The sequence below is a fragment of the Ochotona princeps genome, chromosome 25, assembly GCF_030435755.1.
Source record: "Ochotona princeps isolate mOchPri1 chromosome 25, mOchPri1.hap1, whole genome shotgun sequence".
Classification (NCBI taxonomy): domain Eukaryota; kingdom Metazoa; phylum Chordata; class Mammalia; order Lagomorpha; family Ochotonidae; genus Ochotona; species Ochotona princeps.
In genome coordinates this window covers 25,387,152-25,402,065 of record NC_080856.1, presented here as the reverse complement: position 1 = coordinate 25,402,065, position 14,914 = coordinate 25,387,152, and the positions used below count along the sequence as shown (strand labels likewise).

Sequence of the window (14,914 nt, the reverse complement as noted above, 5' to 3'; positions counted from 1 at the left end):
GCTGGGATTAGAACCGGTGCCCATAGGGGATCCCAGCACGTGCAAGGCAAGGACTTCAGCTACTAGGCTACTGCACCGGGCTCAACCATATTTCTTTAATTGCAATTTCTATTAATGTTCAAAAACATACTTTCTTAACTCTGTTAGGAAGACATTTTCTTCTCATGTTTTAAGAAGCATGAAGGCCAACCAGTTAGGAGGAAATTGGATACTTTCCTGGCCAGTGCCCAAGGCACCAAGTTTCACTGTGACCCAGATTTGGTCTTGGATGCAGATCACAGATACCAAGGGGAAGTCAGGTTTGTACTCCAGCTTCTCCAAGTCACCCAAGTGGTTTGCTTGGAAAGAAGTCTGGGAAGAATGAGCTAGAGGTTTTACTTATTTGGTAAATGTGTATGGATGGCATTCATCAACAGCAGCACCTGCTACCCACAGGAAGCAAAACACTAGAAAATACACCTGTTTCTGCTGTACAACAAAGACTTTGTAAATGCTCTTTGTAGAATTTACTTTTATTTCCAAATCAAGTCTATGGCTTAGCATGTGTTAAAGCAAGCAGGGTAGGCCCAGAAGAATAGCTCAACTGGCTAATCCTCCAGCTTCAAGCACCAGGATCCCACGTGGGCACTGGTTCGTGTCCCAGCTACTCCATTTCCTTGGGAAGTGGCCTGCTTGTGACCTGAGAGGACAGTGTAGGATGGCTCAAAGCCTTGGGATCCTGTACCCATGCGGGAGACCTGGGAGAAGCTCCTGGCTCCTGGCTTTGGATCAGCTCAGCTACATCCATTGTGTTCATTTGGGGAATGAACGAAGGGAATGGAAGATCTTTCTCTGTCTCTCCTTCTCTATAAATCTTCCTTTCTGATTAAAAAAAAAAAAAAAGGTTGGCCCTCCACTATCAATGTCTGCAGTCACATGTGCAGTCCCAGCAAACACCTCACAAACAGGCTCCAGTGAGCTGTGTCATTGGCTGTGTGGTTAGTCGCAGGACCAGCCCTCCCTGCATCCCTCGCAGCCCTCCCACTCATCCTTCGGCTGGGTGAAGCTCTCGATAACAAGGCCTTAGGCTTCTGGCTGGCTTTAGGGCGCAGGAACTCCCAACTCAATGTGTGACTCATTTTGTTTTGCAGTCATCCTTAGCTTCCTTTGGCCTTGCAGAAGAGGAAGTCCCAGCAGGTGGCTAACTCCTGACTGGGTGAGGAGACATTTGTTCCACTGGGAGCTGGGGGATGAGGGAGTAGTTTAGGGTCTTCTCTGAAGAACTTTCTGCTGCTGAAGCTCAAGACATTCCATGAGTCTTCGGAGGAACTCCTCTTCAAGGGCTCTTGCAGAAATGTGGAAATCAAGTGACATTAGACAGGCCATGCTTACTCATTGGCCAACGGGTATTTCACACATGTCTCCTTGGGACATTTCCCATGCATACAACTTCAGCAATCTTGAAGACTGAGGTTGGGAGTGGCACCATTTGGGTTCAAACCAGCCACCATCTAGGGACAGGCATTTGGCTGGACACTTGGGGCATCTTCATCCCCTCCTGGAGTGCCTAGTTTCTGGTCCCAGCTCCACCCTCCCCCATTTCAGCACACCCTGGGAGGCAGCACACAAGGGCCCTGCTCAACCAGGGCTGAGCAAGCTCAGAGACAGAACATCGCAAGAGTTATGACATAATTATTTAGTTTTCCAGCCCTTACAAGGCTTCCTCATTTGGTGGCCTGCTCAACCTTTTCCCAGGGATGTGCTCTCCTTGGCCTTAAACCTTTGCCACTTTTCTGGCTGTACATTTCAGCTCAGTCCAAGTCTAAGTTCTAAGAACCCAACTTTCACCAACAATGTCACCCATGTGCGAGACCCATAAGGAGTTCCTGGCTCCTGACTTCAGCCTGGCCCAGCCCTTACTGTTGTAGGCTTTTGGGGTTTGGGGTGAACCAACAGATGAAGACTCACTCCCATCTCTCTCCTTTTCAAATAAGTAAGTTAAAAAAAGAAATTGAAGTCAGCCATTGTCCAGGTGTGTCACCTTGGTAAGTTCCTGATATCTGTGGGTTACGATTGCTTCATTAGTAAAATGAGAACCATACTGGTGGGCCAGGCTGGACTAACCTGGGCCAGTCCCTAGCACACACCAACAAAAGTGAGAGCCAGGATGAACACAAGCCAGGCTGGGTTGGACTGCAGCACCCACCAGTTCACATAACGGTTAGGGTAGACCAGACTGGGCTGGGCTGCTGTACCCACTGGTGACAGCTAGGACTCAGGGCAGTCTGGGCTGAGCCAGGCTGTAGCACCTGCTGATGAATGACAAGACTGGGACAAGCATTTCAGACTGGACTTTAATACCCACTGGCATGCATAAGAACCAGGACTGGGATCAGGCCTGGAAGGGCGACCTTCAAGGATTCCCTTGCTGGGTCTCAGCTTCCACTGGTATGAGAGCTGGGACTGGGGCAGGCTGTTCTGGGAGGTGGGCCAGGCTGGTCTAGGCTGCCACATCTGCTGGCACTGGGTGTTAAGTCATCTCAGGCTGGACTCCAGCACCCCCTGGTAGGCACAAGATACAGACAGGGCTGGAGGCACGCCTGGCAGGGGAAGCATGGGCACTCTCCTGCTAGGCTATACCTAACTCGGGTGAGCACAAAAACCAGGGCTGGGAATGGGCCAGGCTGGACAAGGCAGCAGCACCTACTGGCATATGTGTGGGCTGGGTGTGGGAGCAGGTTGTGCTAAGCTAATCTGCAGCACCAATGGGTATACACGAGAGCCAGATGGGATGTAGGATGGACAGGGCTAGGCCACAGCACATGCCAGCACATGCCAAAACCAGGACTGGGGACATGCCTGTTGGGGTTTATTGGGCATTGCCCTGACTTGGCTGTGACACCTGCTGTTATGTGAGGACTGTGTAGGCTGTGGCAGGCTGGCTGGGTTAGGCCACAGCATCCATCAGTTTGTGTGAAAGGTTGGGCTGGGGTAGAACTGAACAGCAGCTACATCCACCAGTCTGTGCATTGTCTGGTGCAGGTGACAGACCACATTTGACCCTGCACTGGCTGGCGCAATTACAAGAGTCAAGTCTGAGGTCACCCCATGAGAGGTTTCTTGGGGGATTCTCCAACTAGACTGGTTGACTCAGACCCTGGCTACAGGGAAAAGCATGTATTGGAGTGCATGTATTGGTACGGGACTCCGTACTACCTGTGTAGTGGACAGTATGCCAAGATGCACACAGGGGATATGACAGCCAGTTCATTTACGCCAGCAGAAGACGCTGAATACCTCATCAGAGGATGGAAAGCAGAAAGGCTGGACCACTTTGCTAGCCAAGCTTTACAACATGTTCCTGGGTCTGTGGATGCAGTGGGATGGATTCGGTCAGCCAACAGACCTCGGAAAGATTTCCTCAATCCTGGTGCAATGAAGCTGACAACATCTCAGAGCTATCAAAACCACTCAAACAGCATTCTCAGGATACTCTTCCCCTCACAGTGGTCTCTAAGGTGTCATCAAATGACTGTCCTCCACCCCTGGGTGTCAAAGTATTTTGACAGCAAGGAGTAGCCCCCACCACAGGACACAGGAAAAAAAAATGGAACCATATGCCCCATTCACTTTCCTCTACACCTTAACCCTCCCCACCCTAATCAGAAACCCACGTGAGTGTCCATTCTTCTCAACTATGTAAGCAATATTAAAAATAAAATTTTAAAATAAGGACTAGAGTATGCTTCACAGGGCTGTGGAGAGAATCAAATGAGATGTACATGTGAAATTTATCACTTTGATGACAATAGAAAGAGTCCCTAAAGTTTAACTTGTACCAAGAAATATTTAAGTAAAAACAGGAAGATGGTTTTATTGCACTGTTGGTAAAAAGAACCATTCTTTTGTAACTATCAAACTTGACACATACTCTACGAGAGGCCATGACTGTGTCTTATGAGCACTCAAATCTCAAGTGTGTTTTTTTTTTGTATTTGTGAATTTCATTTTATAGAAAGTATAAAAGGTATGCAGTTAACCAACCAATGGGTGGCGAGAGGTAAAGTAAGACCCTCCTACATAGAGACATGAATTTTAAATATCTTCAAATGCCGTGAGGTCTTAAAACATTCACAAGAAATTCTAAAGCTCATTTGGGGAAAAAAAAAAAAGAGTGATTCTAGCCAAGAAGTATTGAGAAACAACAAGCAAATGCAACCTGCATATGGAAAGGACTTACAACCATGAGGCGTTAAAACAGCAAATGTGACTCAGCACTAGGGTGACTTCACTCAGCATGAGTCTGGGGCAGATATGGACCCAGAAGACCGAGAGGCGTGGGCACATCAACACAAACATTTCCACTGCGACACACTGGGTTCTGGACCGGGCGGGTACTGAGGAGTTGCTCCGTGCTACACAGAGACTCGCAAAGGGCAGCTGGAAGGGTACGGGGCCCCCAAGCAGCAGCCACGGATATTTTTGTGGAGAATGTCACCCCGAAAATGAGAGAAAATCCAGACATCCAATCAGATACAGAGAATGTGGATACAGAATAATGAAAAAGACAGAAAGATTGGTGGCTATTGATGCTTGATGAAATGTGCCAATTTAGAGGAGTATCTTCACTTGTACTTAGATTAATGTTTCTCATTGTTGGATAGCTTTTGCTGTCACCTACCTGTCTCCGAAATACGTATGAATCCCCAATTAAAATCATGTTGTGGATCCGGCATGGTAGCCTAGCAGCTAAAGTCCTCACCTTGGGGCCTGGCAGCATGGTCTAGGGTAGTGGTTAAGTCCTCGCCTTGAATGCAACGGGATCCCATATGGGCGCCGGTTCTGGTCTGGGCTGCTCCGCTTCCCATCCAGCTCCCTGCTTGTGGCCTGGGAAAGCAGTTGAGGACAGCCCAAAGCTTTGGGACCCTGCACCTGCATGGGAGACCAGGAGGAGGTTCCAGGTTCCCGGCTTTGGATCAGCGCAACACTGGCCATTGTGGTCACTTGGGGAGTGAATTGTCGGATGGAAGATCTTCCTCTCTGTCTCTCCTCTCTGTATATCTGACTTTGTAATAAAAATAAATAAATCTTTTTTTTTAAAAAGTCCTCACCTTGAACGTGCCAGGATCCCATATGGGCGCCAGTTCTAATCCCGGCTGCTCTGCGTCCCATCCAACTCCCTGCTGTGGCCCAGGAAAGCAGTCGAGAATGGCCCAAAGCCTTGGGACTCTGCACCCGCGTGGGAGACCCGGAAGAGCTCCTGGCTTCAGGTTGGCTCAGCTCCAGCCATTGCGGCTGCTGAGGGAGTGAACCATCGGATGAAAGATCTTCCTCTGTCTCCTCCTCTCTGTATATCTGACTTTCCAAATAAAAATAAATAAACTCTTAAAAAAATCATGTTGTATTTAGGTATCTTTTAATATAAGGAAATAGTTCAAATATATCACTTATAATTTAATGATATTGTTTATGTAATCAGACAGAAAATGAAGGTTAAAATTACTTTCTTAAACTATGCTTATACTCAAAACCTGTCCCGTCCAGCAGGACAGTCAACGGGGTCGCAGTCAACCTAGGAGAGAATGAGAAACAAGAGACACAAACAATGGACAGCAAGACAGTATGTCTGATCAAGCTGACACTTAATTATTTTCGATTGAGGATTTTTATATTCTTCAGTAACTAAGGCTCTGGGAGGGAAGGAGAAACTGGGACAAAAGCCATGGTCTCCAGACCGATTGTTCTTGAGCAACCACCATATCAACAATAGTGTAGGTAACAACTAACAAGATGTTGGCAGGTACAGCATAAATCACATTCTGAAACAGTTGCTAGAAACAATTGAAACTAGATGTGTGATTAGTTTCATAACCTCTTTCCCAAGCATCTAGCCAACCGGGGGTTTTCCACTGGCCTGTAGTTCTATATTCAAAATGGCTTCAGTGTGGCTATAGCACACGGCTCCTGACAAAAACCTAGAATCACTTGGGGTCCTTGTGAAACATGTGGATTTTTAGAGCCCAATTACATAAATTCCTTGGAAACGGAAAAAAAAAATTTTCTCACACCAAAAATTTTAAAGTGCAAGCTGAGGCGACATGTGTACCATACATGCAAGTGGCTAATGTCTTTTTCTTTTCTTTTTTTTTTTTTAAAGATTTATTCATTTTATTACAGCCAGATATACACAGAGGAGAAACAGAGAGGAAGATCTTCCGTCCGATGATTCACTCCCCAAGTGAGCCGCAACGGGCCGATGCACGCCGATCCGAAGCCGGGAACCTGGAACCTCTTCCGGGTCTCCCACGCGGGTACAGTGTCCCAAGGCATTGGGCCGTCCTCAACTGCTTTCCCAGGCCACAAGCAGGGAGCTGGATGGGAAGTGGAGCTGCCGGGATTAGAACCGGCGCCCATATGGGATCCCGGGGCTTTCAAGGCGAGGACTTTAGCCGCTAGGCCACGCCGCCGGGCCCCTAATGTCTTTTTCTTAAAAAAGATTTATTTATTTTTATTACAAAGTCAGATATACAGAGAGGAGGAGAGACAGGAAGATTTTCCGTCTGCTGATTCACTCCCCAAGTGAGCGCAACGGCCGGTGCTGTGCTGATCTGAAGCCAGGAGCCAGGAACCTCCTCCTGGTCTCCCACACGGGTGCAGGGTCCCAAAGCACTGGGCCGTCCTCCACGGCCCATATGGGATTCCAGCGCGTTCAAGGCGAGGACTTCAGCCGCTAGGCCATGCCGCCGGGTCCAAGTGGCTAACGTCTTAGGTGTACCTTCCAGACAACACTTCTCATCGTATGTATGAACAAAGAGGAAAGCAGGAAGTGGGAACCGAGTTCATGAATCAGCAAATGCAAATCAGCAGTACTTCAATTATGTGAAAATATAACTCAGCTAACTAAGAGAAGACATTCAAGAGATGAGGGAAAAAGCCACCTTCACTTGAAGAGGACAACTGTGTTGTTAAGGTTTTAATCATGAGATCTCTAAGCAGGATAGGACTAAAACTTCCCAGAAAATAACTTAGAAAACACTTAATATTTATATATTTTTGTCTTTGGCTCAGCAGACTAGATGTTTCTGACTTCTACAGTTTGAAAATCAGGCCTCTGTGATAAAACACGACGTTATAAGGGTAGAGGAAAATACAGAACTTACAACCATTTTGAGCATTTTTGCAGCCGGGAGGACACCTACTAACATGGGAGAAAATGTGCTATGTTGTGTTAAATTGAATACATCTCAATGATGGCAAACGTGCCTGGAAAAACACCAGTGGATAAGTACCAAAACATTAAATGCAATTGACTCTGGGAGTTAAAATCTCTAGGAGAGATTTGTACACTGTTTTCTATTTATGCAACAGGTTTAAAAGGTGTGTTTTTTTTTAAACACACACACACAATTGTACAATTCAGAAATTGCCTTTGTTAAACGCATGAAAGGACATGAAATTGTACTAGCCTGGAAACCCCTAGAAGTGTTTTCCAAGGCCATCTGCTGGTGGGTGAGTCATGGACACAGGTTCGCACCTGCCTCCGCAGACGCCAGGCAGGCTGTGGGGGTAATTTCCAAGCGAAATGACCCAGCGTGCCAACGGCCACTGCAGCAGTCGCCCCGCAGCCCCGGCAACTTCCGCTCTTTGTTAATTTGTAAACAGAGGCCCTGGAGCCGGCCTTTGCACGCTCCGCCTAGAGCACGGCGGAGTGCAGGATTCGAGCTTAGGGCGCCACTGCCACAAGGCTGCAAGGCCACCCAGCAGCAGCAGGGAGGCGCGGCCTGGGAAAGTCCCTGGGGCACGACGCTCCGAGGGCGGAAGGCGACCTCTTTGAAGTCCGCCACCGGGCTCCAAGCCTTTAATAAAACCACCAAGACCGACTAAACCCAGTGACCAAGGGCCAGCCACGAGGTCCCCGGTAGGGACAAAGGGTCGCGAAACTTGAGCTGGGACTTGCAGTGGAAACTCCCGGCGGGTGGTCACCTTGGTAACGGATTCTGCAGCCAGGAAGCCATTTGGAGTTAGAGGGCGACCCTGCTCACCCGGCCTGGCCTCACGGCTCGCCCCCCGGCATGCCCCGCCCCCGGCCGCGGCTGCCCGAGCGGGCGACTGACCCTCGGCAGCTCCTGTAGTCACGTGGCGCTGGGAACCCGGCGGGGGGGAGGTTGGGGACGGGCCTGGCAGTTGTGAACTCGAACCTGCGGCTGTCGCTGCGCCCGGGGTGGGGAGCGGGCCGCGCAGGCCGGCCCGCGGGTTCCATGGACGCGCGCTGCGGCCGTGCACGGCCCGCCGGAGAGGTACGGCGGAGACGGGGGGGGGGGGGCGCGGGGGTCCTGGCGGGCCGGCGGGGGCAGCTCCACCTGCGGAGCGCGTGACCGTGTGTGCGAATGTGCGTGCAGAAGGGGGGCGGTTGCTGCTGCATCTGCGGGCGGAGGCGAATGCACCTGCGCACAGGCGGAGTGCGCTGCGTGGTGGTGCGTGGGACCGGTGTGTCCGTGACCGTGGATGAAGAACACACACCAATACAAAAGCGGTGCTGGTGGTGGTGGTGTGTGGGCCTCTAAACACCCTTGGCCACCTAAGATGCCATCTGGGGGTTCCTACCCGAGACCTCCTGGTCACACTGGCGTGTCCCCGCCACCCCGTGGGAAACAGGCTTGGAATTCTTGGGGGAAGGGGGAAGGGAGCCTGTTGGGGATTCCAGAGTTACTGAGGGAGGCAAAAGCGAAGACCCTGGCCACGGAAAAAACAGAGTGGCTTCTGCAACCTCAGTGGTGGAGGAAGTGCCTCAAAGATGGCACTATACCGGCGGAGGGGCGCCCTGTTTATCAAACCTAATGTCCATTAAGGTCACTGCCAGGCAGGGTGCGGGGCTGGGGGGTGGTGCGGGGCGGGAGGGCAGGGCTCAGGGCCAGTGAGGACCACCCCGGAGGGCTCAGGAGCTCACCTGTGTTTTCTCTCCCCTCCCCACAGGTAAGGCTGACCTCTCTGCAGCTGGAGGTCTGAGCTCTGCCATGGGGGTAGGGGTGTCTCTACTGCTACAGTTGTGTCTGACATCTGGGGGCTCCCAGAGCGTGGGTCGAAGCCGGTGCTGCAGCCGCGGAAGCCTCCCCAGGAAGAGCTGGGCAGAGCCTCCTCGCCAGCCCAGCGGCCTCCAGGGTAGTGTAGCCCTTGTTGTGTTTACATAACCCACTGCCCAGCGCCCACACCCGGGGGCAGAAGACAAGGGGTGGTGAGGGCAAGGAGTCCTTCCTTACGTCCTCTGGGGGCTGGGGAGAGGTGGGGTCTTCCTGTGTGCCCAGCCTGGCACTGGGCACCAGTCCAGTCTGTGCAGCCCTGGAGGAGCCAGGGCTGTAGGAAGGTGAGGAGAGATGTGTCTGGAGCCCCTAGGGCTCTAACTGCCAGCGCAGCCCTTACTCTGTGTAGGAGGTGCTCCTGTAGGAATCTGCCTCACCCCCACACACCCCGAAGCTCGGCAGCTCTTGGCAAGGCTGGGGCAGGACCAGGCAGGGGACACATTACAATCCCTACGTCCTGCGCCTTCTCTTGCCCCACTCATCCCCAGCACCCCAAAGGAGGCAAAATCAGAGATTGCCTCCCCCACTCCCACAGCAGGGCAGCAACCGTGGGGGTTCCTTGTGTTCAGGGAGAGTGTTCCTTCTTGCCATGTCCTCAGGGTGTGTGGGTGGGTGGGGGAGGGCAGGCAGGCAGGCCTTGGGCAGTGGTGACCTGGGGCAGGACTGCTGGGAATAGCCCCCAGCGCTGCTCCCTCGCCTTCTCCCTTGCCCGCCTCGCTTCTGTCCTGTGACTATGGCTTGTGCCGCCAACAGGCCTCCCCTGTGATGGGACAGGCACAGAAAGCTATAGAAATCCCATTCTGTGAGATGCTGCAGGTCCAGCTGGGGCGGGAGGGAAGAGCAAGGACATTGAGAACAACAGCAGAAGCCCTCTGACAAAGTCTCAGGCACCAGAGAGTGAGGTGACCACCTTCTGCCAGGAGGGTTGGAACAGCCAGGGCTGGTGCCTGACACAGGGGTAGCTGCTGTAAGGGGGATTCCAAGAAGTGTCAGAGCCCCCTCTCCTGGAAGTATCCAGAGCAATAAAGACGTTAAGACAAACATCTTTGAGATCTTATCCAGAAGCCCTTGGTGAAAACACTATGTGAGGTACGAAGAAACCTGTTGGCCAGTCTAGAGGGAGGCAAGCCTCTCCCAGTTCGTAGCTGGTGGGTAGCCCTCCTCTGGGGAGAAGTGGGTGCTCGGAGGGCTCCAGAGTGACCATGCTTTTCCACCTCTTCCCCAGCAGAGGAAGCACCCATGCTGGAGCATCGCTATAGGGGCCCCCTGGCCACTGGCCCAGCCCAGCCCCAGCTCGTTTCCGGGACCTCCCGGGAGTCACCCCAGAACCTGCAGAAGGAGTCCCGCAGACTGAAGCAACAAGGCCCCTCGGTGGCCCAGTCTCCTGGTCCAGCCCCAGGCAGGGCCCATCGCTGCGCTCACTGTGGAAGGCACTTCGCAGGTTGGGTGGCCCTGTGGCTTCACATCCGCAGGTGCCAGGCCCGGCTCCCCCTACCCTGCCCTGAGTGTGGCCGCCGCTTCCGCCACGCCCCATTCTTAGCCCTGCATCGGCAGGTCCATGCAGCTGCCACGCCACACTTGGGCTTCGCCTGCCACCTCTGTGGGCAGAGCTTCCCTGGCTGGGTAGCCCTGGTCCTGCATCTACAGGCGCACGCAGCTGCCAAGAGGCCTTTCGCTTGTCCCGAATGCGAGAGACGTTTCTGGAGACGAAAGCAGCTTCGAGCCCACCTACGGCGATGTCACCCACCTGCCCCTGAGGTCCGACCCTTCATATGCGGCAACTGTGGCCGGAGCTTTGCCCAGTGGGATCAGCTAGTCGCTCACAAGCGTGTGCACGTAGCCGAGGCCCTGGAGGAGGCAGCAGCCAAGGCTCTGGGGCCTCGGCCCAGGGGCCGCCCTGCGGTGACCGCCCCCAGACCCGGTGGGGACGCAGTAGACCGCCCCTTCCAGTGTGCATGCTGTGGCAAGCGCTTTCGCCACAAGCCCAACCTGATCGCCCACCGCCGCGTGCACACGGGCGAGAGGCCTCACCAGTGCCCAGAATGCGGGAAGCGCTTCACCAACAAACCCTACTTGACTTCGCACCGGCGCATCCACACCGGCGAAAAACCTTACCCTTGCACTGAGTGCGGCCGCCGCTTCCGTCACAAACCCAACCTGCTGTCCCACAGCAAGATCCACAAGCGGTCGGAGGGATCTGCTCAGGCAGCTCCAGGTGCTGGAACCACCCAGCTTCCAGCTGGGCCCCTGGAGCCCCTGACAGAGCCGCCTGCGGAGGCTCTTCTGAAGGCAGCTCAGGAGCCAGCCCCGGAGTCCGTGGGGGAGGCGCTCGCAGAGCCCCCGCAGCACCAGCCTGAGACCCCCGCCTCGCTCTACAGCTGCCACGACTGCGGCAGGAGCTTCCGGCTCGAGCGTTTCCTGCGTGCGCACCAGCGCCAGCACACCGGGGAGCGGCCCTTCACCTGCACCGAGTGCGGGAAGAACTTCGGCAAGAAGACTCACCTGGTGGCGCACTCCCGGGTCCATTCTGGCGAGCGGCCCTTTGCCTGCGAAGAGTGTGGACGCCGCTTCTCCCAGGGCAGCCACCTGGCCGCCCACCGGCGCGACCACGCCCCCGAACGGCCTTTTGTCTGCCCGGACTGCGGCAAGGCTTTCCGCCACAAGCCCTACCTGGCAGCCCACCGGCGGATCCACACCGGCGAGAAGCCCTATGTCTGCCCCGACTGCGGCAAAGCCTTCAGCCAGAAGTCCAACCTGGTGTCCCACCGCCGCATCCACACCGGGGAGCGGCCCTACGCCTGCCCCGACTGTGATCGCAGCTTTAGCCAGAAGTCCAACCTCATCACCCACCGCAGGAGCCACATCCGGGATGGCGCCTTCTGCTGCGCCATCTGCGGCCAGACCTACGACGACGAGGAGAGACTCCTGGCCCACCAGAAGAAGCACGACGTGTGAAGGGGCGGAGGCAGCGGAGGTGCGGGTGTCACAGCGTCTGGTGGAGAGCAGAGGCACAGTAGTTTCCTTAGCGCTGGTTTGGGGGCAGCCTTCTGGGGACAGGAGGCCAGTGAGCGTGCCGCAGGTAGGGAGTGCCACACCCTGCCTCCTTCCTGCACCCGGCAGCCAGGGCACGCGGTGCTCCAGCTTGTGTTGCCTCAAGTTGGGGCCTGACTGGCCTGTGCTCTGCGCGAGTAGCAATAGCAGCTTGGCTACCCCTTAGAGCCCTGCGGTGCAGGGGATCCTCCCTGCGCAGAGAGGGCAGCCCTCGCCACCCGCTTCCCAGTGTTCACGCCTTAATACCCCTGTCTTCTCCTAGGAATTACTCCAGTTTTTGCAAGTAGGTAAAGGAACACTGAGTATGCCTTGGAGAACCTGCTGGCCCTGTGAGGCAATGCCTGGGCTCTCCCCAGCAGTCGAGGGGAAGCCAACCTGCTCTTCCCTCTCATCTCCTACCCTTGCCTCGGCTCCCCGACCTGGGCAGGCCTCATTAGGTTAGTCCATCCTCTTCCTGTGCAAAGATCAATACCCACTCCCTCCCCTAGGGAGGGGGGCATTTTGTCTCCCATCTGCCCACCATCCCTCAGTGATTACAGGCCTCCCTGGCTTTCTGGCTGAACACCACATCCCCTCCTGAAGCTCAACGTGCTGTGGAAGGACTGCCCCAAGGGTGATGTGGGGTGCGAGCTGGTCAGCCCAGGGGAAGACGCTGGGTGAATTTCCTTTTCAGCATTGTTGGCCCATGGATGCCCAGCCTCTGCTGGGGCAGTCAAGTGACAGGGAGTTCCTCCACATCCTAAGAACCTGGTTCTGTTGTAGGGTGTTTCCAATTCTTAGAAAAATCTTTTCATGAATGAAGTCTGCTTTCCTATAATTTCTACCTATCGGGCCTTGTTCTGTTCTCTGAAAGAAAACAGATCGACCATTTATCCCTCTTTTCAAACTAGAGAATAAAAATTTGGTTTTAGAACTGGTGGCCAGGGAGTGTTCTTTCCCTGGGGGCTGTGGGGTTGGTGGACGGAGCCGGTGGGCGAGCTCACAGGTGTGCCATGCACACATCCAAGTGCCTGTTGGGGTTAGGTGTCAGGAAGCTTTTCCTTTTCTGTCTCCATCATTTCACCTGCGGCAGATTCAAATCCAGTTTTGTCTGGCTCTTGGCCACTCCCTCCCTCACGCTTACTGGGTGAATGCCAGCATTTGTTTAAAAAGTGTCACTTGTGTGTTTGATGTTGTCACTGAAACCAGAGGATTACAAAAATAAAGTCCAATCCCTCCCTGAGGTGGTCTGGGGCTGAGGAGGACAGTATGGGTCTGATGGGCAGCCAAGGATGGAGGCCCACAGCATCCAAACTTCATATTGGCTTATGGGATTAAGGGGCCCCTTGAAGCCCTGTGTAGTTGATTGGCAGAGCCTTGGGCAGGCCCTCACTCCAAGTGTCCCCTCTGAAGGACCAAGGGGCATATAGGGAGGGGAAGATGACCAGGCGTGTGTCTGGAAATCATGGCCATCTGGTTAGGATCGGGGCTGAACCCTCCCTCAGGAAGAATCTTCAGCTGCTGTTTTCTTCTGTAGCTAATATCTTTTCAAAATGGAAACAATACAGATCATATCTTACATGTGAACGTCTTCTTTCCTCCCCCTCGACCCCAAGTTCTTTTTCTCTCTTTTTTAAATTAATTTATTTATTCGAGAGGAAGATTTACAGAGAAAGAGAGAGAGAGGGCCCACACTTCTTCCATCTGCTGTTTCACTCCCCAAATGGCCAGAGGAGTTGTGCTGATCCTGATTCAGGAGCCAAAAGCCAGGCGCTTCTTTCTCTTTGCACCATGAAGACTTTGAGGAATATTCATATTTTCAGATGTGCATGTGTAACCTCCCTGTATTCCCTTAGTAGAAAGTCAGAGCACGTCTTTCTACCCCCTGAAGACACTTGGTCATGGAAGGTCTAGCTGGAGGAAGTCTTTCCAGTGGGTGGAGGAGGGAACAGGTCTGGAGGATGGGGGACTGTCCCAGGCTCACACTTTGCAGGCAGCAGCAGATCAGGAAGCAGGAATGAATTTTGCAACCCTCTGTGGAGCTTCCTGGAGGTCACTTTAGAAAATAAAGTTCCTCAAGAGACCCCAGAGGAGTTGATGGCTAACGAGGTGATCCCAGCACCAGCTGGTAGGCTTTTATGCTTTATAAGTGTGTCTATAGATGGTACAAGCAAATGCAGTGGTAATAATCGCAGCAGAGCAGATAGGTGACTAGGAAATGATTAACTATGTTACAGGAGGAATAAGTCAAAGTTCAGAGATAGTAAAGCCTCTTTTGCAAAAACCGTACGCAAAGTTGCAGCCAACATGAATGGCATTTCAGCTGGCCCGAGGTTTCACTATGGGACTGAAGCTAAGCAGTAGCTGGGCCTCCAGCCAAGGCTCGCTCACTCTGCTGTCCGATGGTTCGTTGGAAGAGCGGGCCACCTGCTGCCCAGCAGGGTTTGTAGGAAGCCGGGAAGAGAGGCCCTGCTTCTGTGTGTAGCAAGCAGCCTCCTGTCCTAGGGGCTGTTTCTAAGTAGCCTGGGAGTCCTGCCCAGGGGAGTTGACCTAGCTGTATGCCACTTGAAACAGAGGCATGAGGAATTTTTTTTTTCCTTGCAAAGGGAATGTGGAAGAGATAAGAGGTGTCTGAGACCAAAAACACTTCCTCCGTTGGCTTGTCAGGGCCCAAGTTAGCAGCTGGGAAATGAGTTACCCTTCCACCCCAGGGAACTTGAAACTGGACCCCCATAACTGAGCCTTCCCAGGTTCTGTCCCCTCAGCTGGAGACACAACGGATGGAGGGTCCTGGTGGGTGGAGGAGGGACCCACTCTCTCCAGTGGAG

The 14,914-nt window shown here is 53.4% G+C and overlaps 1 protein-coding gene across 3 annotated transcripts; it reads left to right on the top strand.

Annotated features, from left to right (window-relative positions):
• Positions 1 to 7,859: 7,859 nt before the first annotated feature.
• Positions 7,860 to 13,014, top strand: REPIN1 (replication initiator 1). Of its 3 annotated transcripts, none has more exons than XM_058681440.1 (3): positions 7,861 to 8,276; positions 8,953 to 9,138; positions 10,285 to 13,014. In XM_058681440.1, the coding sequence occupies exons 2-3, from the start codon at positions 8,994 to 8,996 to the stop codon at positions 12,009 to 12,011; spliced, it is 1,872 nt and encodes a 623-aa protein (XP_058537423.1). In that variant the 5' UTR covers positions 7,861 to 8,276; positions 8,953 to 8,993; the 3' UTR covers positions 12,012 to 13,014. The 3 variants fall into 3 exon arrangements, with proteins under 3 accessions (XP_058537424.1, XP_058537423.1, XP_004594488.2); XM_004594431.2 differs by having other exon boundaries at positions 7,864 to 8,276; positions 10,282 to 13,014; XM_058681441.1 differs by lacking the exon at positions 8,953 to 9,138 and having other exon boundaries at positions 7,860 to 8,276; positions 10,282 to 13,014.
• Positions 13,015 to 14,914: the final 1,900 nt, after the last annotated feature.